The sequence below is a fragment of the Myotis nattereri genome (genome assembly GCF_964212035.1).
Source record: "Myotis nattereri genome assembly, chromosome: 13".
Taxonomy (NCBI): Eukaryota; Metazoa; Chordata; class Mammalia; order Chiroptera; family Vespertilionidae; genus Myotis; species Myotis nattereri.
The window spans coordinates 42,037,481-42,062,638 of record NC_138088.1 but is presented as its reverse complement, the minus strand read 5'-3'; the positions used below and the strand labels follow the sequence as shown (position 1 = coordinate 42,062,638).

General features: G+C 45.3%; 1 protein-coding gene across 2 annotated transcripts in view; it reads right to left on the bottom strand.

Moving 5' to 3' along the window:
* Positions 1-25,158, bottom strand: part of CNNM1 (cyclin and CBS domain divalent metal cation transport mediator 1) — a 52,386-nt gene that overhangs the window by 6,922 nt on the left and 20,306 nt on the right. Inside the window, exons 2-8 of one of the 2 annotated variants that reach the window (XM_081104612.1) lie at positions 23,441-23,584; positions 21,623-21,763; positions 19,393-19,562; positions 17,598-17,697; positions 17,136-17,183; positions 12,580-12,642; positions 2,899-3,059 (exon numbers count right to left, since the gene is read on the bottom strand). In XM_081104612.1, the coding sequence (XP_080960738.1) occupies positions 2,899-3,059; positions 12,580-12,642; positions 17,136-17,183; positions 17,598-17,697; positions 19,393-19,562; positions 21,623-21,763; positions 23,441-23,584 (827 nt within the window). The remainder of the gene's footprint in view (positions 1-2,898; positions 3,060-12,579; positions 12,643-17,135; positions 17,184-17,597; positions 17,698-19,392; positions 19,563-21,622; positions 21,764-23,440; positions 23,585-25,158) is intronic. The other variant, XM_081104613.1, reaches the window with a different exon arrangement.

The window sequence follows — 25,158 nt, the reverse complement described above, 5'->3', positions numbered from 1 at the left end:
TAATGTTACCCAGGAGGGTGTGCTTTTGCAGGTAGAGGTTGGGATATGAGGACGGAACCTTCTATCTACACTGAGTGGCCAGATTATTATGACCACCTGACATTTGTAGGCAAATTAGCTATAATTTCACGCTGAAGTTGCTAGAGGGCCAGGCCATTATAAATAGGGAAGCAGGTTGTTTACCACGACAGTAGAGTGGTTTTTTTTCTGAAGATATGGGTAAACAATGCGATTTAACAGCCTTTGAACGTGGGCTATATATATATATATATATATATATATATATATACACACACACACACACACACACACATACATACATATATATGTATATATATATACACACTATATAGTGCATAATGGCTTACAGAGCATGTAGGTATGTGCTATCACCTTTGCTTGTCATAATGACTGTATGGGGTGGGCGCGAGAGGTCTCCTATGGCCTATATTACGAGTAAGGAAGTGAGGTCTAGGAAGGTTGAAGCACTTGCCCAAGGTTTGAGAGTTAGCAGGCCTTCAGCGCCCTGGCCAGAAGTTCACCTTTAACCAGTGTGATGTCTCCTATCATTTTATAACTTTCATCCCTCAAAACACGATCCTGCAATTTAGGGATTCTGCCACCAGATGGTGATGAGGCATCTTGGTTGCAGTCACACGAGTCAGACTATGTCATTAGCCAAATATCCTTAGTTTAATAATGACATTTACAAAATACATTTTTTTTTAAAAACAAGCATAAGGATTCTTTGATATCTTCATAGCTTATTAACTACTCTTAATCACAGCTTTAATATCTTTCCCAGATAATCTAGGCATACTTTTCTATCTAATATTGTAACATATTGTGAAGTCGGTTTACTCCTGGACTTTAAAAACCAGTTCTAGAACTTCATTCTATCTGGACATGGAAAGCCCTCACAAACTGCCCGCAGCCAGTCACAGGGGCTTCCACCAATAAAAACACCCATTTTGTACAAACTTCTGTCTAGGTTCCTCAAAAACTCTTTTTTAAAAAAAATATATTTTATTGATTTTTTATGGAGAGGAAGGGAGAGGGATACAGAGTCAGAAACATCGATGAGAGAGAAACATCCATCAGCTGCCTCCTGCACACCCCCCACTGGGGACGTGCCCGCAACCCAGGTACATGCCCTTGACCGGAATCGAACCCGGGACCCTTCAGTCCACAGGCCGACGCTCTATCCACTGAGCCGAACCAGTTAGGGCTCAAAAACTCTCTTTATGTTAAAAAATAAAAAGGGGGGGGGGTGGGAGAGGTCAGTAAGAGAGCGCCTATATCATGGTCCTAACTAGTCCATTAAATCAGGAGGAGGGGATTTTTAACTTTAGTCTAAAGCAGTGGTTCTCAACCTTCTGGCCCTTTAAATACAGTTCCGCATGTTGTGATCCAACCATAAAATTATTTTCGTTGCTACTTCATAACTGTAATGTTGCTACTGTTATGAATCGTAATGTAAATATCTGACATGCAGGATGGTCTTAGGCGACCCCTGTGAAAGGGTCATTCGACCTTCATAGGGGTCGCGACCCACAGGTTGAGAACCACTGGTCTAAAGCATCATCTTAACTTACATTAAAAAACAAAACAAAAGAGAAACCAACAGCAACATAAAACAAAAGCTGTGTTAAGTTTGAGTTTTCAAATTCCTTGTATAGAACCAACCATTCCAATCAGAGGTTTTCATTTGCTAACCAGGAAGGGGGCTCTCACCAGACACCAGATCCGACCACACCCAGAACTTGGACGCCTAGCCTCCAGAACTGTGAGAAGTGTTTGTTGTTGAAGCCACCCAGTCTATGGTAACTTGTTAGAGCACCCCGAGTGAACTAAGACAAATGGAAAGACCTGAGAAACAAACGTAACAAAAATTCCCAGTTCAAAGAGAATCCAAAGGCCTTACTCTGGCCTAAAAAGCCAGGTGACATTGCTGCTAATGCTCCAATCTCATCTCACACCAGCCTCTGCCTTTGCGCTCAGACCCTGGAACCCCCAGCTCCTTCCTGCCTGCTGTTTCTGTCTTGAACATTCTCCCCACCTTCCCTTTCAGGTCTCAGCAAAAATGTCCCTTGCTCGGCCTGCTCTGACAACCATTTCTAAAGTAGCCTCCGTTTATCCCCCACCCTGTGTATTCCCTTCATCGTCGTTATCACTACCTGGAAATTACCTGGGTTTTATCTATGTGGTTACCTGTTAATCATCTTTCTTCCCCTAGGACAGTGATGTGAACCTTTTGAGCTCGGCGTGTCAGCATTTTGAAAAACCCTAGCTTAATTCTGGTGCCGTGTCACATATAGAAATTTTTTTTGATATCTGCAACCATAGTAAAACAAAGACTTATATTTTTGATATTTATTTTCTAGATTTAAATGCCATTTAACAAAGAAAAATCAACCAAAAAAAATGAGTTCGCGTGTCACCTCTGACACGCGTGTCATAGGTTCGCCATCACTGCCCTAGGAGCATGGAAGGTACAGAAAGGCAGGAGCTTGCTGTCTTGTTCGCTCCCGTAACTCACCAATGCCTGGACAGAGCCAAGCGCAGTGCAGACGTTCAGTAAATATTTGAACCACTTACTCTATTGTGACTTCCCATTTCTTTTCCCACAAGTCATGTGGCCAGTACCACCAACCATAAGAGTTAGCATATTAGAATTTCTCTTCTCCCATTTTTTCCGACCTCCACTTCTGAGGAAGGTCTGCAATGAGAGGGCTTCAGGGCTGGAAGCCATAGGGACAAGAGTCATGGGCTCTGGCTTTCTGAGGTTTAACCTCATCGTCACATTATCTTGGATCATAGGGGAATGGGATGCACATCCTGACCCCCCAGCCACCTCTGCCGGCAGGATCGAGGGGACGGTCCACCCGGGGGAGTTACCTTTACAAACTGCACGTCGCTGAGGATGTGGACTGAGTAGTCAGGAGTGTAGAGGTTGTTGCTACTGCACAGCTGGGTGTTGCTGCCCCCAAAGTCACTGCGCTCACGGTTGGGCGACTCGGAGCGGTTCAACCCGCTACAGCGCGAAGGGGAGCGGTTTACTGCAGATGATGAGGGAGAGGGGAGGGAGAAAAGGCAAGGAGGGGTGGGTGTGGAGAAAGGAGAGGGGACCAGAAAGACGGAGAAGAAGAGAGAGGTGTTGTTTATTGAGGTCCTGCAGGACTTTAAGACAATGGCTACACTGGGTGGTGAAACCAGGCCCTCACCCCTCCCATCAGAGCCCAGAAAAATGCCCAGCTGCCCACGGATGTTTATTCCTTCGAGGAGCAAACACCTAGGACAGGAACTCATGGCTCCACTCTGCTCAGGCTCCTCCTGCTCCCCAAGACCTCACCCAGGGTTGAGTGCCATGGAGGAAAAAGGGGCTCTGAAAGAAAGCTGATGGAAAGTGACCTCACGGGTTGATCTGATCATAAATTTCTAACTGGGCAGTCATGCTCCAGGCCTACAAAAAGGTTTAAGCAAGCCCTGTCCATTGCTCTTGTGCACTGAGGTTCACACGCCTTTGAAATGCCAGGGTAACCCTCTTTACCAGACGCTTTGGGGAGGTAACCACCCTCAAGGGAGCACATACTCTTGTAACTTTCCTCTGTGCCTTGCTTTCTCCCACCTCCAGGTAACTGACCTTACATTCCCTCCTTAATTCCAAATGTATCAGAGGAACAGCAAAGCTGTCATTCTCTGGGGCATTGTGAGATCCTGCTCCCTGGCATGTTGTCAGTTTGGCTCAAATAAACTCTCATAAAAATGCCTACAGGTTTGGATGTTCTCACATTGACAGTGCAGATGAGGCCATCTGAGCGTGGTTAGCTACCCAGCCCATGAGACCTTCTCCAGGGGTGGGCAAACTTTTTGACTCGAGGGCCACAATGGGTTCTTAAACTGGACCGGAGGGCCGGAACAAAAGCATGGATGGAGTGTTTGTGTGAACTAATATAAATTCAAAGTAAACATCATTACATAAAAGGGTACGGTCTTTTTTTTTTTTTTTTTTTTTTTTTTTTTTAGTTTTATTCATTTCAAACGGGCTGGATCCGGCCCGCGGGCCGTAGTTTGCCCACAGCTGTACTAGACTGAGTTGCTTTAGATAAACTCCATTCACAAACCTTATTTTAGAAAGGCCAAGATTCGCCCTCAAAACCATCTGCCACAGCACCGATAACCAATCCTCACTGCACTGATGCACTGCCGTGGGGATGACTCAGGTCTGCCCCAACAATGGCTGGGCCCGGGACAAGTGGAGGCCCACAGACCACAGGGCATATATTTAAATCACACTAATAAACTGTTAAAATAGGTTCTATCGTTGTCCTCAACAACCTGGAAGGCCAGGTCCAATTCCTTAGAGTTTTGTGCCAGAAAATAGAGTTGTATGAGGAGGACCAATCCCCAGCACCCTTTTGGAATGGGGAATTCTGGGATTTTGGTATCTGAAATGTGGTCTAGGACAGTGGTTGGCAAACCGCGGCTTTAGAGCCACATGCGGCTCTTTGGCCCCTTGAGTGTGGCTCTTCCACAAAATACCACGTGCGGGTACGCACGTACAGTGCATTGAAACTTCGTGGCCCATGCGCAGAAGTCGGTTTTCGGCCTGGGCGAGTCTATTTTGAAGAAGTGGTGTTAGAAGAAGTGGGGGGTGTCGGTCGGTCGGGCGACGGGAGATGTGGCGCAGGCGGGCCGAGGGATACGCAGCGCGGGAAGGGGGAGTGTGTGTGTGGGGGGAAGAGGCGGGGGGTGGGGGAGGCACGCACGATTCATGCATGAGTTGAGGATGGGAGAGCTGGAAGGGGTCGATCTCAGTGAACGTACCTCAATCAAATTGAGGACGTCTTTAGCAAAGGCCAGCTTAGGAGTACCCTAATTAAGTTAATAACAATGTACCTACCTATATAGTTTGTTTAAAAAATTTGGCTCTCAAAAGAAATTTCAATCGTTGTACCGTTGGTATTTGGCTCTGTTGACTAATGGGTTTGCCGACCACTGGCCTAGAAGGAAGAACACAGGTTCTGAGTGGGCACATCCCTTTGGCCCTGCAAATTCCGCACCCCACAGAGCGGGCCAGGACTTAGGAGGGCCAAAGTGGGGCTCTCTAGTGTGGGGCGAGGTCAGGGCACCCCCTGGGGCCCAGCGGTTCTCAACCTGTGGGTCGTGAACAATGAAAATACGTCCTGCATATCAGATATTTACATGACGATTCATAACAGGAGCAACATTACAGTTATGACGTAGCAACGAAAATAATTTTATGGTTGGGAGTCACCACAACATGAGGAACTGTATTAAAGGGTCGTGGCATTAGGAAGGTTGAGAACCACTGCCTAGGCCTAATGGGGGTGGGGAAGGAGTAAGACCTCCTGAATGTTGTTTTTTTTCTTTTCTATTTTCAAGAACCACCTCTTCGGAAAGTTCAATTAAGACTCTGTTACTTGGTTTCAAAATGAACTATGTGAATTACCCTCCCCAGGATTAAAAGGAGAGAGGTTCTGAAGATGACGCTAGCTTTATCTTAACCTGGGCACAAGACCCTTCCACCCCCCAGCTTCCCAACTGATGCTACAATGCATTTCTTCTAAAAAAAAGAGGAACAGGAGCCCTCAGCTTCTCATAACACAGACTTAGTGCGGGGGTTCAAATGAAGAGTCCGATCATTCAGAGGTTCTGTTCCTTGTTCTTTCAGGGTAGAACTTCAGGAATTTAATTCTGTCTCTTGAGATAATGTTGCCATCAATTAAAATATCCCATTAGCATCTATTTGGAGTGAGTCCTGAAGCACTGATGATGTGGTCAGCTGCCAAGCTATTATTGTTGTCTGGCAAACTGTGTTTCAGAAAGATTAAACCAACAATAGGTTGAGTAATTTCCTCATTGAAACCATAATATTCACTGCCTTGAAAGGATTATAGAATTAAGGATTTCACTTGTCTTCCCCATCTCAGTAAATGTCATTCACATATACTGCTATTTAAATCAGAAACCTGGGAGTCCACCTGACTCCTGCCACCATCAGCCCCACATCAAGTCCTCTTATCTCCACCTCCGACATCATAAGCCCATCTGCCTCTCTGACTCTACTCATGTCGGAGTTATCATCACTCTCATCTGGCCCACAGTCTGGTCTCCCCACTTATAATCTTATTTATAATCAGTTCTCACCTCAGCGGCCAGAAGCACATTTTAAAGACACAAATCAGTTTCCTATTGAATCTGAAAAAAATCCACACTCTTTGCTGGGACCCTTAAGCCCCACCATGACCTGACCTCTGCTCTTCTGTTGGATCTCATCTTGGGATTCCCTTCCCCTCCCCTGCTTGCTCTGCTCGACTGGCCGCCTTGGGGATCCTCAATCATGCAAGCATCTCCCCCCTCAGTCGATACTATTTCCTCTGCTCCCCCTTCTCTCTCTCTTTTTTTTATTGCTTAAAGTATTACAAAGGGTATTACATATGTGTCCTCCCCCCCCCCCCCGCCCTTGACAATCCCCTGGCCTCTCCTACCCCCCAGTGTCTTATGTCCATTGGTTATGCTTATATGCATGCATACACGTCCTTCGGTTGATCTCTTGCCCCCCTCCCTCCTGCCCCCCAACCCTCCCGGCCTTCCCGCTGCAGTTTGACAATCTGTTTGAGGCAGCTCTGCCTCTGTATCTATTATTGTTCAAAAATTTATAATGGTCTCTATTATCCATGAATGAGTGAAATCATGTGGTATTTTTCCTTCATTGACTGGCTTATTTCACTTAGCATAATGCTCTCCAGTTCCATCCATGCCGTTGCAAATGGTAAGAGTTCCTTCTTTTTTACAGCAGCATAGTATTCCATTGTGTTGCTCCCCCTTCTCTTATCCCACCTCCTACCCACCCAGCCTTCAGCTCCCCAGCCCCACATTCCCATACTCACCCCTTCCCCTAACCACTCTCACTTCCCAGTCATTAGGTCTCAGTTGAAACACCACCTTCTCTGAAGACCTGGTCTGGCTGCTCCAAGAAGATTCCTCTATTTTCCTCTATCACTGCCCTCTGTTCATTCCTTCAAGTTTTAATTGTCCACTCAATTTAACTAAATTCCATGAGGACAGTGACCTTGTCTTTTCTGGTCATCATTGTACACCCAGTACTTAGCACAGTGCATGGCCTAGAGTAGGTGCTCAATAAAAATGTGTAGAATGAATGAATCAGCACGTATGAGTCCCTTAAGGAACTTTTAAGTTTAAAATCTAAATTTTATTTTAAAAAAGGTTTCAGAGATCTCAAATCATCCTGGAATCAGAAAACCTTTCCTCTGCAACTTAAAGTCATTCTGAGAAAGCTAACATCTCCAAGAAGCTAGGAGTGGGCAGCTGAAGAGTGAGATCATGTGCAATGAGAATCAAAGGGCACCGAGAAGCCTCAGGCGCTGGCCTGATAGCTTGAGGAAGAGGCAACAGGAAGCATTAGAACTTTCTGTTTGTTTGCTTGTCTGTCTAATAAGCTTGTGAAATAGGCTCGTTTGAGTCAGAGCCTCCTCCAGAGTAACCAAGGACTGAGAAGGACAGTGATGGTGCCACGGAGAACTGAGCGAAGCGCCAAGGTGATTGTAAAGGGCAGTAGAATTGGGCAGAAAAGTATGTATTTCATTTCTGGTCCCAGTTCCTTGAAAACAAACTGATTGAGTTCTGGCTTGGCTAGATCCATTTGTGATGTTCTAAGGCGGTGGCTGGCTAAGTCAGTTGATGGTGCTTCCTTGGGCACATTGTTCTGGCAACGGTAGGGAGTCCTGCAGGAGAGCGGCTTCTTTGGCATGTGAGTGGAATTCAGAAACTGTATCTTGACCTGGTGGGTCCTGTCCTCAATTCAGTTTAGAACAAGGGGAGAGAGTGTGAGCAGGGCCTGTGGCTTCAGTTTCACTCCTTGATAACCCTCCCTTTGCCTGGTCGGACATGTGCTTCACATACTCTACATCTGCTGTTCCACCTTCTCATCCCTTCTGTCTCAACTCAAGGTACATTCAAGGAAGATGACAGGGAAACACAGCCCTGTCTTATCTACTAAACAACTTCCATCCATAGAAGGCTCTGCCTGAATCACTTCTACTCCCTGTTGGAAACAGAGGCAACAGCTACTACATCCTGATTCCCCCCAAAGCTCTCCTCCTCACTGACACCCAGCTTAGCACTGTCACCCTGTTGCCACTCACAAGAACCTGCATGTCAAATACACGCAACATCACTGTTGTGCTGGGATGAGAAACATGTTTTTGTTTTGTTTTTTAAGTAAAAACAATGCTATTGAAGGTTTATTCATAAAACCCTGGAGGATTCCAAACACAAAAAGTTCCAACCATCTTACAGAGGTCTGGTCTATAAAAGTAATTTTTAAAAGGAAAAGAAGCCCTCGTTTCATGACAAAGAAAGTCTCAGCTCATCGAGTGTTGTGCAAGATCAATGTTTTCATGTCCCGGAGCCTGACATTCCTCAATAGGTGGGATGCGATGACTCGGCATTTTGGTAATTGTGCCCATACACGCAGAGGTTTCTGAGCAAGGGACATGGACATGCTTTTAATAAAAAGGAGAAGAAATCAGTAACAGACGAGTGTCCCAGCAGCATGGCAAACTAGTTCAAGTTGTATAATTCTCCTTGGCATTTCCTAATAGCACAGAGGCACAGCTTGGGGAAGCAAAGCGAGGAGGGAAATCCTAACTGTAGTACAAAGAGGTCTAAGAGGGAACAGACCAAACTGTGATGCATAAAACTGACCACAGGACCCCTCAACAGGGGTGAGGCCAAGCAGCCGGTATATCACTTGTCGACTCTTGCTCATCATGGCCCTGGAAAGACAGGGTGGTAGAAGACCAGGGATTTCTACTTTAGACCTCCAGGTGCCATGGAGAAGTGTGGCAGAACTCATTCTGCAGTCTTTGCCTAGTCAGTCTGCAAGACAGATCTGTCCTAGGTGGCAAATTGGAGTTACTGAGGTTGGGTGGAGAAGACACTGTGGTGAAATTGGGGGTGGGTGGAAGAGGATTTGCCACTGTAGTTGGGGCTGGATGGAATATCCTTTCACTCTTCATTGATAGGCAGGGGCTGAGGAAACCTATACACAGCTCTGGGACTCTTGCTTCACTTGTGACAACTGTATCAGGAGAGTGATCACAACTCTATCCCAGGAGAAGGACCCACAATACAGAAGAATGCCCACTCCCTGTTCAGTCTGAGGATCTGAGCGGAAGGTGAGCGTCAGCGGCTGCCTGGGTACATCTTGTGGAGCATTCAATGAGGCACAAGGGGGAACAGTCCACATTGGTCATGGTCACTGTGCCATGTGCCATCTGTGTTCTCCAAACTGCACGGGGAGTTTAATTATAGAGGCTTATAAGAGCACAAACGAGGGTTATAAAAATGCATCATTCTGGGGTAACAGTCAACATCAGACAACCAAATGTCAAAAGCACTCCGTCAAAGCTACAATGTGAACTCTGCAAATCAGCCCAAGTTAGGAGCCCAGATGAACTCGCTCACGTTACATGAAGCTTTAATGGTTCCCAAATGTTTACGACGCAAGAGCCAACCCAAAGGAATATTTCCACTTACCACATTTCACAAAGTAAAATGATTATTTTTAGGGACTCCTCATATATTCTGAGAGAAAACTCTATTCTCATTGAACTCAAAGCACATTATAGATGGACAGTCAAGCATTGAAAAAGAACGCTTGCTCCCGCCTCTCTCCTGCCTCTGTGCTTTTGTGGGTTCGGAAGGATTGTGAAATCATCTCTGCTGAGAGAAGAAGGAATGAATCTGGGGAGAGGGAATGATAACTAACTGCAGCGGGCCTCATACTCTCAGCGGGTTGATCAGAAGTTTTGCGTTTAAGTGAAGACACTTGCAAAGCTGGCTAATTACACCCTACTCTGGAGTTAATCCACAGACCACTTTGCTCTCCTCATTCCAAACTGAGGCTCAAACAGAAGGAAACTCATTATGGTTGATATCTGGTACAGGGACCACTGGCCTCAATCCAGCGTGAGCACCATATTCTTTAGCACATCTGCTTTCAAAATGCAAACAAGTCACAACCCTCTGGGGGGCACAAAATGCCTACTTTCAGAGGGGCAGCAAGGTCCTGGGCTATGGGAGAGCAGGACCTAATAATCTTGGATTCTAGTCCTCATCCCTCTACCTGCTTACTACACCCATGACACTGATCCAATGACTTAATTTTTCAGACCTATTGCCTCCCAACAATAATTCCTGCCCATCTCCTAAAGTGGTTGTGAGGATCAAATAAAATGAAGGTTCCTTTTAAACTTACAGGCCCTATTAATTTCCAGTATTTCCATTCTTGCCTGTGTAAGATGGGGGTAAGACATACTATACATAATATGCTATCTGGATTACAAATCAAGTATGGTGGCCAGAAGGTGCCAGGATTGCTTTCCACAATACTCCTATGACTGATGCTTCTGCTGCTGCTAATATGGAGCAGAAGCAAGAGTGACAGTGGCAATACCATAATATAGGTATGACGATGTCACCCAACTGCTGGGAAGGCTTGGTGGTTGGCTACAGATAGAGATCAGACAAAAGAAGGTAGGGAGGAACCAGCCAAAGGAGAAGCAAGGCATCGCCACTTCTCATTCTCTCCTACTGTGCTGGTCAGGGCTCCACTCTGCAGTTAAACCATGGGTTGGAGTAAGCTGGCCTTGCTCTCACCTCCTTGTCATTCATCTATTTCCTATTGGGTTGAAAATGGGGTGGTGGTGGTTAAAAGAGCTTCCAGGAGCACATGGCAACAGCCAGTTGGATGGGAAGTCTCAGTGCCTGGCAGTGGTTCTCAACCTTCCTAATGCCGCGACCCTTTAATATAGTTCCTCATGTTGTGGTGACCCCCAATTTCATTGTTACAAATTGAACATAATTAAAGCATAGTGATTAATCACAAAAACAATCTGTAATTATATGTGTATTTTCTGATGGTCTTAGGCGACCCCTGTGAAAGGGTCGTTTGACCCCCAAAGGGGTCAGGACCCACAGGTTGAGAACCGCTGTCCTAAGGGGTCTTGCCCAGAAGGAATGAGACACCTTAATCTCTGTCTGACACTAGGTTACCATGAAGGTTTTCATAATAAACACTGATGAACTAGAATTAACCTTTACTTTAACTGGAAGTTACAATTAACTAGGCTGTCTGGTTAACTGAGGGTTAATTAAAAAGGAAAATATACCCTGACTTGCCTCTTTTTTTTAATGCTTTGATCCTTTTGGTTGAAAATCTTTTAAAAATGGGCATCTTCCCTTTTGCTGAAACTCATGGGACATTCTTCATTCACCAAGATTCCCCATATGTAAAGGATTGTGAAGGTCCATGATGTAGTCATTTCTAATTTTGCTGGCATGTGGGAGTAGACCAGTTAGCTGGCAGAGGCACCAGTTTGGCATCTCATACTGAACATACTGTCCTTTGGTCATCGTGAAGGCATGGGCTCTCACAAAGTGAGAAAAATTTTATTTCTTGGTGGAAAATCACCATCAAGTGAGAGAGAAAATTTGAGAATGTGGTTGATGTATCTTGTACAGATAAACATGGGAACCAGATGGTTTTTGATGGGAAAATGTGATTTGGGAGAAAGAAGAAGTCAACATAAATACTTTTGAAGTTGCAAACTTGGGGGTTTGAGGTCTCACATAGCCTTTTTTGAATATTGAGGGTTTACTCTGCAGATAGCAAAACACAACTGGATTTTTGATGACTGAGAATATGGTGGGGCCTCAGAATCATTACCATAGCACTGGGATAAGAGAGACAGATGTAGAGGGTGTGGGAAATTGTGTTCCAACTTCAGAGCAATTGAACAAATAAATTCTTGGTTTGGTCATTACTTATTCCCCGAGCCTAACAGATGAACCTCTAGAGATGAAAACAATACAAACACTTAATTGATTGCTCAGATTTATTACATTCTACTTAATCTTTGAGTTACTGTGTAGCTCTATGAGGAGCTGCTTTACCCAATTAAAAAGAAACTGGTAACTTGTATTTAATTAATGAGAGGTTAAATCTAATGAAAAGTTGTTTTGAAATTTTACATAGAGCATCCTTTGTGTGAACAGAGCCAGAGGGAATATGGTCACCACATGGTAACATTACTAGGAAGATAATGAGGATGGGTTAGTGGTTAGCTAAAGGCAGAGACCACACTGAAAGAAAGGTGGAGGAAAAATAGGATTAAGGCATAATATTCTATTGTTCCTTCCTATGTTTCTCCTGCTGCACTTTTCACCTCTCCATTCTACAGTCAGACAAATGTTGAGGAAGAACTCACATCATCTCTCATCCCATTATTTCTCTATTTACATGCACAGATACAACCCTGAGAGCTAAATTCACAAGTGACACCACTGAACTAGCAATGCCTGGGCTATATGTGCAAAGGAGTGTTATCTGTTCATTGTGCTGTGCCTTAGGCACCAGAATGCCTGCTGGGAGAGACTGTTCTCATGTGGGACAGTGAAGTGACAGAGACCAAAGGCCTCTTGCAAACCTCACTGGATCTCTGCGGACCCAAGACACCCATGCATGTTTACCTGGCGAGCCTGCCAGAGAGTCCCCTCTGCTGAAGGCGAAGGTACGAGACACAGACACGGGCACTAAAGAGTCAAGGGCCAAGGGTTTGTGAGTTGTGAAGGGGAAGATAAACACAAAAGGAGAGAGACAAATAGTGGTGAGACAGTCTGTTCCTGGATCTTCAAAGCATCACATTTCTCTGCAAAAGGAATCGTGCCTCTGAAAACATGGAGATTGCACCCTCTTACAAAGTCACTCTCCAGGAAGGGAAAGGAAATACCTTCCTGAAGGTCTTCCAAAAAGGTGTATAATACTTTTGGAGGGAAGCAGACCTGCCAAGGACAAGAGCAGCAGTGCCCCAGTGGGGCGTGTGCATCCGCAGCAGCATTCTCTCTGAGCCAGCACATCTCCGGGAGCCCAGCACAGCATTCCCACCAGGCTCTCCCAGCTGCCACATGTATCTGCTCACCAACCAGAGGGCTGAGAGCAAAATGCATGCTCCTGCTAGGGGCATCCTTGAGGAAGCTGTATCCTCCCTGGGACTCTTAGGAGCTCCCTCCGTGGAGGAACTGTGTGCTGCTAGAGCAGTGGTTCTCAACCTGTGGGCCGCGACCCCTTTGGGGGTCGAACGACCCTTTCACAGGGGTCGCCTAAGACCATCGGAAAACACATATATAATTACATATTGTTTTTGTGATTAATCACTATGCTTTAATTATGTTCAATTTGTAACAATGAACATACATCCTGCATATCAGATATTTACATGACGATTCATAACAGTAGCAAAATTACAGTTATGAAGTAGCAACGAAAATAATTTTATGGTTGGGGGTCACCACAACATGAGGAACTGTATTCAAGGGTTGCGGCATTAGGAAGGTTGAGAACCACTGTGCTAGAGGCTTGGGAAACAAGAGTGGCAGGCAGCATTTCCAACAATCTTAATGGGAATCAACTTGGTGAATTAACTCATCGTCACTTCTTAGCACTTAAAGTGCTCCAGAGCACCTCTCTCACTGTCCCCTTTTCCTTCTCTCTTTCCCCACCGGGTCTGAAATGGCTCTGGCCATCACTGGGGGCCTGGATGTGATATGGAGTGTAGCAGTACTCTAGTCCTTCCCCACGCTTGACCCTGATCAAGCGGTGTTTCTGCATGGGAATCTGTCTTCACCTCTCTGATAGGGTCATTCCCAGTCCCTCCCAAGGAGCTAAATGAAGCCAGTCTGCAGGTGATGGCACATCAAAGTAGGCAGCTTCTGCAGCATCAGATGATTTTACTGAAAGGACCCACAGGTGCAGGGGAGTGTGTGTGTCTGGAGCCCTATACCTGATAATCATTTACTCTGATACGAGATATCAAAGGATACTTGAACAGGCCCTTAATGTCGTGAGATACACTGGAATAAGAAACCCCATAGTCTCAAGAAGAATCCTACACTTCTGGGCTGCAAATTGAATGCATACCCTGGCCAAGCAATCAAGGACTCGTTCTCTCCACCTGCACAGCCCCACGGGCTGCTTTTCTGGCTACCCTGAGCTCAGACCCAGTTCCTCCAGAGCACCAGGCTCAACATGGTCCTCCTGGGCTCCCTGGCAGTCAGTACCAAGATGAAGGAGACAGTGCAGGCTCTGTTCCCTTTATTCTGCACAGGAAAGCCAGAGTGACTTACTTGTAACCTGGAGTTCAACTCTGAGGCCTTGGTCATGGGCAGTGTTCTGGCAAACTCATCATCTCATTAATCACCTTCAAAGGCTGATAGAATTACAGGCTGGCTTCTAGGACAGGGGCAATTTGCTAAAGTGAGATCCTAAAAGAGTTTACTGCCTTGTGGCTCAGCCTTAAACTCTCCCTTGACCTACAAGCCAAGGTTCTTGGCCAGTGAAAGATGCTGGGTGGCTGGACCTGGGGCTGAAAGTTCAGCAGGGACAACTGTAGGGTGTGGCCCAAGCATGTCAAACTCACAGCATGTGGCCCACGATGAATATTTTTGAGGCCCAGTCAATATAACAGTGTGGCCGAGACCGGTTTGGCTCAGTGGATAGAGCGTCGGCCTGCGGACTGAGGGGTCCCGGGTTCGATTCCGGTCAAGGGCATGTACCTGGGTTGCGGGCATATCCCCAGTGGGGGATGTGCAGGAGGCAGCTGGTCGATGTTTCTCTCTCATCGATGTTTCTAACTCTCTATCTCTCTCCCTTCCTCTCTGTAAAAAATCAATAAAATATATTTAAAAAAAAATATATAACAGTGTGTAAGAAACGTTTTAATAAAAGTTTCATAACTGAATTTTTACAATATCCTGTTGTACATAATTATTAATAATGAACTACAATGTTCGCTAATGACTGATTACTATAATCGTGTTGCATTCATTTCCCTTACGCGCCTTATGCACAGGCGCACCACTTTTCTCCACTAATACTAGCAGCGAATGTTTTAGCAGCCGATGGCCACGTCATTAGTCCTGGACTGACTTGTTTGGTGTGCGCAACAGGAAATACTTCGCTTTCGGAGAACAAGAAAAATAGGTCTATTTGTGTTACGCTTATTAATTGGTGCAGTTATTCAGTGTCTGGTAAGTTAATGTTCAAGAAAAAATATTAATTTTTATTAAAATGTTCTATATTTTATGTTAACGATCATTCATTTCAGCCCTTTGTATTCAGCATGTCTCTATAGAAATAAACCTACATTTTTATGGAAATGGAAGCTTTTGTTTTTTTGTGGCCCACGTAAACTTAAACCTTGTTTATTTGGCCTATGTTAGCCTTTGAGTTTGACATGTTTGGTGTGGCTAGTCTTTGGAGTTATTTCACACTTCACTAAGTGGAGAGGGTCTGGGGGGAGAATGGAAAATGTCTCTATGCCCCTTACAGACTAACTCGATTTTTTTCCTCCTGAAGATTCCTAAAGATGCTCAAAAGTGGGGAGAGGAAAAGAGTGTAATGCTTCCTTTTAACTAGTTAACCAGTTCTGAAGGAGAGACCCGTGTTGCAAGTGTACTCCCATCTCATTGATAAAATGGAAGGATTCTGATACAAAAAACTAGAGATGGAAATGAAGGAAAGGAGAAAACCGGATAATATCTTCCTAATACTTTAAACTATATATACTTTTAAAATGTCATCTAAATTAGGTGGGCTGGGGAGTTGTAATTAGACCCTTCCCCCAGAATTCCCACCTCTTTTGGTCTTCTGGAATAGCCAGAACAGGGCCAACAAGTCTAGGTAAGATTTAGAACCCCGGAAGGTGCTCTACATTGAGCTATGTGATGGGTGGACATCGCCTTTAGAGAACCAAGTCCGGTCCTGGAGCACATCCCTCACCCACACAGAGTTCTCATTCTGAGTACTGAGGTTTCCTCCATCCACCTTACTTGAGATTTGTTGGCTTATATAAGTATACTAATGAACCAGGGTTTTTATTTTACAGATCTCCTTCAACTCATGTTGGGCCTCCCCTTGGGGTGTGGGTAGCTACTCTGATTTCATTTCAGCCCTATGCTGGGCTAGGATGTGAAATTATACCATAAATGTTTCCAATATTCCCACATAGAGATTGCATTCTGGAACATGATGGCTCTCCAATCTGTATTTCATTGTGTTGTGTGCAATAGTCAGGGCACCGGAATGCATCTATGTAAGTCACCAATATGCTGGGTGATTTGGAGCAAGTCACTTCTTTAGTTTCTCCATGTTAAAACGGTGTCTATCTTTCATGTGCCAGGGATTGATATCCAGCGTTGGGACCCTCTGAGAAATCCAATATAAAACACTACGTAAAATGCTTTTTATGATAAGAGGAAACACTCCACTTGGCATTAAAATAGCCACTTTAAACAATAACAGCTGAAAGCAATGCAAAAGTCAGACCAGTGAGTAAAAATAAGTTCTAGAGAAATCATTCTTTCAGCATCACACTCACATCACAATAAATGCCATGCCTTCTAAGCACAAGCACAACAATTCTATTTAGGAAACAGCAAGTAGGTAAAGCATAGAAGGGGCAGAGCAAACCAGCCAGCAGCCCCGTGCCAGCGCCCACCACCATCAGCATGCACGGCCAGCTGGCAGACACCTCTCCTCCAGCTGAGATGTGGCGAAGGAGGAACGAAAAGCAGATAAGCAACAGATCGCACCAGCCTGGGACTTCTATCCCAAGATCTTGCAGTCACTTCCTACTAACCCCACAGACACAAGAACGGCATATTAAGTTTTCAAGTAAAGGCCAGTGGGTGAGTTAGCACCGCAGAGAAGGAAAGGCCGAACCTCCACCAGAACACACAAATTGTGACAATAAATGGCGCCTCCCCTCACAACCTCCCTCCCTGCCGTTCATCACTGAACATGAGCAGAGCAGCAGCAGAAAACATTCCAGACACAGAAACGAAGGCCCTGTGGTCTGTGAGTACCTGGCAAGAAGCAGTGTTCCTGGCAGAGCATTACAGAGAGGCTGCCAGCATTTGTGTGAGCCCCAGCCCCAGCCCAGGCTCAGAGTGCTGGGTCCGGGTCCCCAGAGGGGGTTGAGGCAGGACTACGATGGGGAACATGAGGGAGGGGTTTGAGAAATACATACGAAAGGCAGAGGATCCAGCCAGGCTTCCCGCCTTCCGCACATCATTATCTGAGGGCAGAAAGATGCAACGTGTTTCAGAGGCAATTCAGAAAGTACACCTTCTTATCGGGGTTCTCCCTCTTCCACCCCACCCCCAGCATCAATGAACTCGGAAAAACAACAGCACAACACACCAATCAAATGGAAGTGTAAAAAGAAAAACAAACTTGTCTTTTCACACTAAAATACCCCACTATCCATCCCTAACATTTGACAACATTACTGTCTGCCATGCACTTCCACAAACAAACTCTCTGAACGAAAAATGAGTCTTATTCCCACTTCATGGAGGAGGACACTAAAGCCCAGGAAGTTGCCGGGCTTGCCCAGGGTTCCTAACAGGAGCAAAGACTTGAACCCAGCTGCTTTTTTCTACAATATCCCACTGCTTCCCCAATAGCTATGACTTGGGAACTGGAATACCTGAGCAAGACGTGGTCATGATGGCGGGGACACCATAGTAGGTGAAGGCTCCATTCTCGAAGCGAAGGCCTTCCTTACCAACCTCCACCTCCACTTTCCCCTGGAGAAAGAAGGCAGTGTGCTAAGGGTGTGTGCATGCACTTCCAGTTCGATTATTGACCACAACCTTAAGCTTCTGTCTGGGTAACAAGCGGACTTAAGAGCTGATCACAGGGAAATGTGAATTCTGTCCAGATTTATGTGTCAGAAATAGCACTGCCAGCTTCAGTAGCCCTTTGCAGTGAATTAATTGCCTAATTTATAAACCTGCATCCAGTCACAAATAACCCTGAGCTCTCCTTGCATACTGCAACGGCCCTCCCATGATGCAGGCCCAGGCATCAGTTGGCCCAGGGCCCTATAAACGGACTCACTGGCTTGTTCTGAGATGAGACCATCTCTAAGTCTGGTTGAAATAAAATCTAATTCTGATTCTGTGTGAAGCTTGTTTAACCCATCACCACTAATGACGACAGCTTATGTGTAGCATACAGTGTGTGTCTATGGGGCTGACATTGTGTTATGTACTTGGCATGGTTTCTCATTCAATTGGTCCCACAACCCTATGCGGCCCCTCCTGCCTTCACCTCCAGTTTATAGATGAGTAAATTTTGAGGCTCAGAAAGGTTAAATCACTTAGGTCAAGGCTAGTTAGGAAACGGCAACATTGGAATTTTAAAGCCAGATCTTTCCAATATCTGAATTTACACTCTTGCCACTATATATTTTACTTCCTCCAGCTTTGATTTAAAAACAGTTAAGTTTATATGAAGCATAAAACAGTAAATTGTATGGGTCATTATGTTATTTTTAAAAAAGTTACAGAACCCTTCCTGATTTCCAACAGTGAAGAATGTGACCCCATTTTGGAGAAGGTCATTTTGTTGAGGTTGTCTGGAAGAATGGGCATGCGGCACACTGCCGTGTCAGAGCAGACGGAGTGCAGGTGGACAGACAAAATAGAGCCCACGTGTAAGTTACTGTAAGTTTAATTAAGATTTTAAGCCAGTCACTGTATTTAGGGTTCAGAAGATATTGTTGGGAAGAGATGGAGCAGTGACAGAGCTAATGGTGGAGCCAGGCCAGGGCGCCAGCAGGATCCAGTGCCGGAACCACGCCTGGCACGCATTTACAGGCCTATCTGGGCACAAGGGCAGAGGTGAGGACCGGGAAGATGCTGCCCCGCTCTCACTCGGTCATTAGTTTCCTTCCGTGTCCTCTTAAGGAGGAGGCATCAAGGGACTGCAGAGACGGAGAAGTTTCCAAGAGAGTGGACGTGTTCTGTGCACCTCCAGGTGGAAGTCAGAGATGATGAGATTTCAGATCGACAGAGGGAAAAGCTTTAAATAAGAAGTGTCTGAAGTTTGAGAGAAGGCACAGGACAGGTCCACTTCTGGGCATGCCCAAGCAGAGACAGGAAGGGGTCAGGGATTCTGTGGGACAGCAGTTTTGAAAGTTCAGTCACAGGACCCCTCTGCTGGAGAGGTACCTGCCGCACCCCACCACGAACATCCTTGAGTGGTCGGACTAAACGCCATCAAGATCCCCCCCCCCCCCCCCCCCCCGGGGCCTAGGACACCAACCAGTCAAACTTGGCCCTTTCTGTGGGTCACTGACAAATACCCCACCACCTGGCCTTGCTCCCAGGGCAGTCAGCTGATTCTTGGAACCCGGCAGTGGGGAGGCATGGCCATTCCTCTCCAGCCTAGGGAGGCCCTTGTCATGTCCTCAGAGGGACTCGAATGCTCCCACGCACCTGGAGCAGCAGCACAAAGTAGTCCACGGGGCGGCTGCGCTGGTAGAGGTAGTGTTCCGGGGCTTTCTTGTTCTTGTCATCAAACTTCAGCTCCTGGATCACGTGGGGATGTTTCAGGAGCCGGAGTAGGATCTTCTCCGAAAGGTACAGAGACTTAAAGGGCTCCACTTCTAGGGGAGAGTGGGAGGCAGGAAGAATCGGCAGCTGGGAGGAGTCAGGGTGGGCACAACCAGGCCACGTGTCTAGAGCCACCTCCATTCGAGCTCCAGGCACGAGGCTGGAAGGGCTCTTGTGACTCAGGTGAGTGTGTGTGTGTGTGTGTGTGTGTGTGTTTAAACCCATGTGTGTTCAGGCCTTCCCCTGCTCCCTGGGGATGTGTGTCCCTATATTGGCACCTCAGGAGAAACAGGTCACCATTTTGGAAACGTCAGTTTTGTTATTGATTTTCTACTTGACTTTATTTAAAGTTGCATGTGAATTTAAAAAAGAAGGCACTTCTGCCCCACCAGCGTGGCTCAGTGGTTGAGTGTTGACCCATGCACCAGGAGGTCACTGGTTTGATTCCTGGTTAGGGCACATGCCAGGTTTGTGGGCTCGGTCCCTGGTGGGGGACGTGCAGGGGGCAGTCAGTCAATGTTTTTCTGTCATTGATGTTTTTGTCTCTCTCTCCCTCTCCTTTCCGCTCTAAAAAAATAATACAAATAAAAAAAAGAAGGCAATTTTGCTATTTGTGACAACATGGATGAACCTGGAGGATACTATGCTAAGTGAGATAAGCCAGACACAGAAGGACAAACATTGCATGATATCACTTATATGATGAATTTAAAATAGTCAAACTCATAGAAGCAGAGGACAAAAAGGTGATTGCCTGGGGTGGTGGGAGGGTGATGGAAGGGTGGGATTAGTCAAAGTTTCAGTTATGCCAGATGAATAAACCTTAGAGATCTACCACACAGCACAGGGCCCACAGTTAACAATACTGTATTGTATACTTAAAAGTTTACTCAGAGGTTAGATCTTATATTAACAGAGAAAAATAACAATAGAGTGGGAGGAAAACTTTTGGAGGAGATGGACATATTTATGGCATAGATTGTGGTGATAGTTTCACTTATTTCCAAACACATCAAATTGTATACATTAAATATGAACCGTTTTGTGTGTGTCAATCATACCTCAATAAAGTGGTTAAACAGACAGAGTTGGGCATGGCTAAGTAAGCATGTAAACAGCAAAAGTTTCACTGTAATGATCAAGTGAAATACAGAGAATTTAATCTGACTTATTTGTGACATATCTGTTGAGAGAAATGAAATTCCAAGTTAATAGAAATGGTAATTATTTAAGTGATATGTTCTCAATAATGCATAGCATCCTTACATCAAATTTATATGTTAACAGATATTATATCATACTATAACATTAAAAGATACAGCTGCTTTACTCTAGGAAATCAGTCAGTAGTTAAAAGAAATCTGTATTCAGAACTAGATAACATGTTGAAAACTCTACTTTAAAGAATTGCAACATAAAGTTTTCTACTTTATTTTTAAACACCTGGAATAGTACTAGTACTCATCATATAGTCAATAATCATATGCTGGATCAATTAAATATTGCACTTTGTAATGGGAGTGTATTTGAAGTCTGCACATTAATTAGGCCTGTGTGAGAAGGCCAGAGGGTTCAAAGACAAACTTTACCTTCTTCACAAGTTTATCTTTGGATCCTCTTACTTTTTTTTCTTTCTAAAGATCCCAAGATTCGCAATCTACTTACATATTTTAAGAACTCGTATCTCTATATGGTCTCTGGAGGGTACTGGACCCCAGGGCCTTGTTGCTGGATAGGACAATGCCTTTCCCTCCCCCACAGATCGTTTGGGGTACCCCAAATCCAACAGGATGCAGGTCGGCCTCTGTCTCCCACCAAGAAGCGAGTGGAGGAAGGGGAAAGTGTAGCAGTGGTTTCTTTAGCTTTTTTTCTTGAGGAAAAGATCAACAAGCAGAGTTGGGTTGTATCCATTCCCTCCCTAGAAGATCAGGCGGGGACTGGCCCTGACAGAATGTGGCATCCTGTCACCCTTGCCTGAGGCAATCTCCTCTCCTGGAACAGTGGTTCTCAGTCTTAGACTGGAATTAGGTCACGAAGTATTAAAAATGATTGGTGCATGGGTCCCACCCTCCAGATTCTGCCTGGGGTGGAGACACGGTGGGCAGAGTCATACCTGTGGCCATGAAGCGGTGTGTGGCCAGCAGAAGCTGAGGGGAGACCTTCACTCGCATCTCCGAGTCAGAAAGCTTAAACAAGGAGAAGTCATGCCGCTTCCTCTCCCGGTGCGGGACCCTCTGCTTTTTCCGATTGTCGGCTGCGGGGATCACAAGGGACAGAATGCAGCAACTCAGAATCACTGTTGGTTTTTGGAGGTTTCCCGGAGTTATGGGGGACAGGCAGATCCTCTGAGACCCCCTGAATTTCTGCAGTGTCCACTGTAGATGACATTACCTCTCTGAGGGAGTGAAAGGATGTTGATCAGGGACAGAAGGTGAGAGGTGCTGTAATTGTCTCAGTGTTATCTCCACTTAGGTGGTGCACGGTGGAAAAGGGGAAAGGGTGGCCAGGGTTCTTGAGCTGGTCCCTTACTTATGAGCTGTGCAACCTCTGTAAGCATCAGAATGTTTGTTTGTTTTAATCTATACAACGAGGTTAATAATTAATAACTCTTCTACTCATCTAGTGAGTTAGTATGAGACTTGAACCAAAAGCTACCTGTGAAGTACTTACAAAAAGGCATTCAAACATCAGGGACTTGCATTCTCAGCATCTAGGGATTTGGGAGTCCCAGAGGGTTTGGGCCTCTGCCCCTCTTCTGTCCCCAGAGCTGGGCTCACCTGGTCTCTTCTGATGATTTTAACCACGCTCTGAGCAGAACTGGAGGCATGCCACCTCCTCTTCCCACTCACAATTCTCCTGCTTCAACCTTGACCCCTCTACGGGGAGAGAATTGGGGAGAAGGGATTGCTGTCCCATGAGCTGAAATTCGGAGGACACACTTCCTGGTTTAGGGATTCCCATGGATTTAGATAACACTCCCATTCTAGAGACAACTTTGTAACATTTGCAAGGAAAGCTTTGATAAGACTCGGTAACCAAAAGCAGTCACTATCTGCATGGAGGAGTCCATATCGTTCCTGGGGGAGAGTGGGTAGGAAGGTGAGGAGACCAGAAAGGAGGGAGCAGGGCCAGAAGCAGGGGCAGGAGCCAGGGGTGGGGAAGGGAGAAGAAACCAGCTGGTAGGGCTGAAAAAGCATAAGGAGAAGAGCCGTGTGGAAGAGGGGACATTGAAGGTTTGGCTTGGGTTGCGGTATGAAATCTCAGGTCAGTCTCCACTGCGCACAAAGTTTTGGTGTAAGGAGATTGTTGAGCGGAATCCCAGGGTGTGTTGGGGTCTGTATCTGGGTGGTTACAGAGACAAAACAGGGACAATGCAGGACAGAATCAAGGGCAGAGTGGCCACCTCAGGTACCCTTTGTTTCCTTTAGTTCCTTTTCCATCCAAAGGCCAGGAGGTCTCCTTTCATAGTCCTCCTTCCTGAAGGTTCTTTCCTGATAAACATTTAGCTAGCACAGCAAGAATTTTTAAAACGTTCAATGCCTGACTACTTAGTCAGGAACACTGACCTCTTTTCCCTTAGATTATACTGTAAAATTAAAAAATGACAATAGCCAACACAACAATAGTTGTCTTGTGTGAATGAATCAAAATTATAGTTTTTTTTTTGTCAACTCGGCTCCAAATATAATTAGTTTATGTGTGCCACGAGATAAAAAAGGGTGAAAATCTTTGAGCTAGCATGTTCTCAGGGACTCAGGTAATTCAAGCCAGAGTACCTTGCCATGCCTGCACCTGGCATTTAGGGGGCTGACACACAGAATGCATGGGCTTGATACACACTCTTTCACACTGTCTATGACACTAAGCCAGCTCTGAGAGTCACAGAGGAAAAGCAGATGACCTTGGACAACAGCCAACGCCATGCACTTACTGTAGAGGTCAGTTTCGTCCAGGATCTCTGACTTGATGATCTCCTCTATGATGTCCTCCAGTGTGACAATGCCCATCACCTCATAGAAGGGGTCCCCTTCTCCCTCATTATTCACCCGCTGGACAATGGCCAGGTGAGATTTTCCTAGAGAACAAATGAAATCACAGTTAAGCATCTGGGATGTTTTCAGAGACCCTTCCTTAGGGAGAAAATTATACAACGTTGCTTTCTGACTGATCTCAGGACTGACCCACCCCAGGACCTCCTTAAAATACGAAGTTTGTATACAAACCTATATAAATGGAAACTATACTTTTACATCTGTTTCTTTTTAGGAAAGTTACCTAATATAAGGGGTTGGCAAAAGTAGGCTTACAGTTTCTCATATGGAAAAAGACATGCAGGGTATAATGATTACAATAGCTTTATTAACTCAGTGTTTTGCGCACTCACAAGTATAAACCTACTTTTGTCCACCCTGTACACAAAGTCAGTTAAATTTTTCTCCTTTTAACTTTCACACATTAGCAAGCACAGTTGACCTTTGGACAATATGGGGGTTAGGGGCACTGATGCCTGCACGGTTGAAAATCCAAGAGTAACTTTTGACTCTACAGTCAGCCCTTTGCACCGTGGATTCAACCAACTGCTGATTGAAACAGGATTGGGAATGGGAAAATACTGTTTTTGAGCTGTAGTGGGTTGAATCTGCAGATGCAAAAACCATGGGTATGAAGGGCCAAATATATTTACTGAAAAACAACTGCATGTAAGTGGACCCACGAAGTTCAAACCAATGTTACTCAGGGGTTAACTGTACTAGTATATCTAAGCTAAAGAAGGATGAATAGAGCTATTGAAAGACCAAGAACTTGGAGTCAAAGAATTAGGTTAGAAGCCTTTTCCTCCTCCAACTTTCCCCATCCCATACCCCTTAACTATCCCAGTTACCATTTGTGCAACTGATCCTCACCTAATTATTTGACCTCTCTGAGTCTTGATCTTCTCATCTAGAATCAGGGGGAAATACCAGTATGGTGACTTTAAAACATGCCTCCAAATTCTTTGATAGGCTTCCCATCAAGAAGTGTGGTCTCTATCCCCTTCCCTTGAGTCTGAGCAGGTTGTGACTGCTTTAACAAGTAGAGAACAGGGAAGTGTTTGCTATGAGACTGCTGAGGCTAAGTCACAAAGGTCATGCGGTTTCTGCTGCAGAAACACTCTAAGTGAGAAGTGTGATGACTACCCTGGTGTAGAAACCACATGTTCCAGCTGAGCCTGGCCTTCCAGCCATCCCATCAAGGTGCCAGCCAGATTTTAGCAAAGAAGCCACCATGGCAGGGGATCTGTAATCTTAGTTGATTCATCTCTGCTTTCAAGTCATCTCCAGCTGCTGGCTTAGAAATTGCAAAGCTGAGGTAAGCAATTCCCACTGTACCTTGTCCAAATTCCTGATTCACAGAATGAAATGTACCCATAAGGCATTTTGAAGCTCAAATGACCTAGTGGGTATGTGAAAGCACTTTGTAAATTGTAATGTGTCACAGGCAGTTCATTTTTATTGTCCAACAACTGAATAATAATAGTTAACATTTATTGAGCTCTAACTACATACCAGGCATTGTTCAGAGAACTTTCTATATATTGATTCATTTGATCCTCATAACAACCCTTAAGATGAATACTATTATTATCCCCATTTTACAGAGGGAAGAACC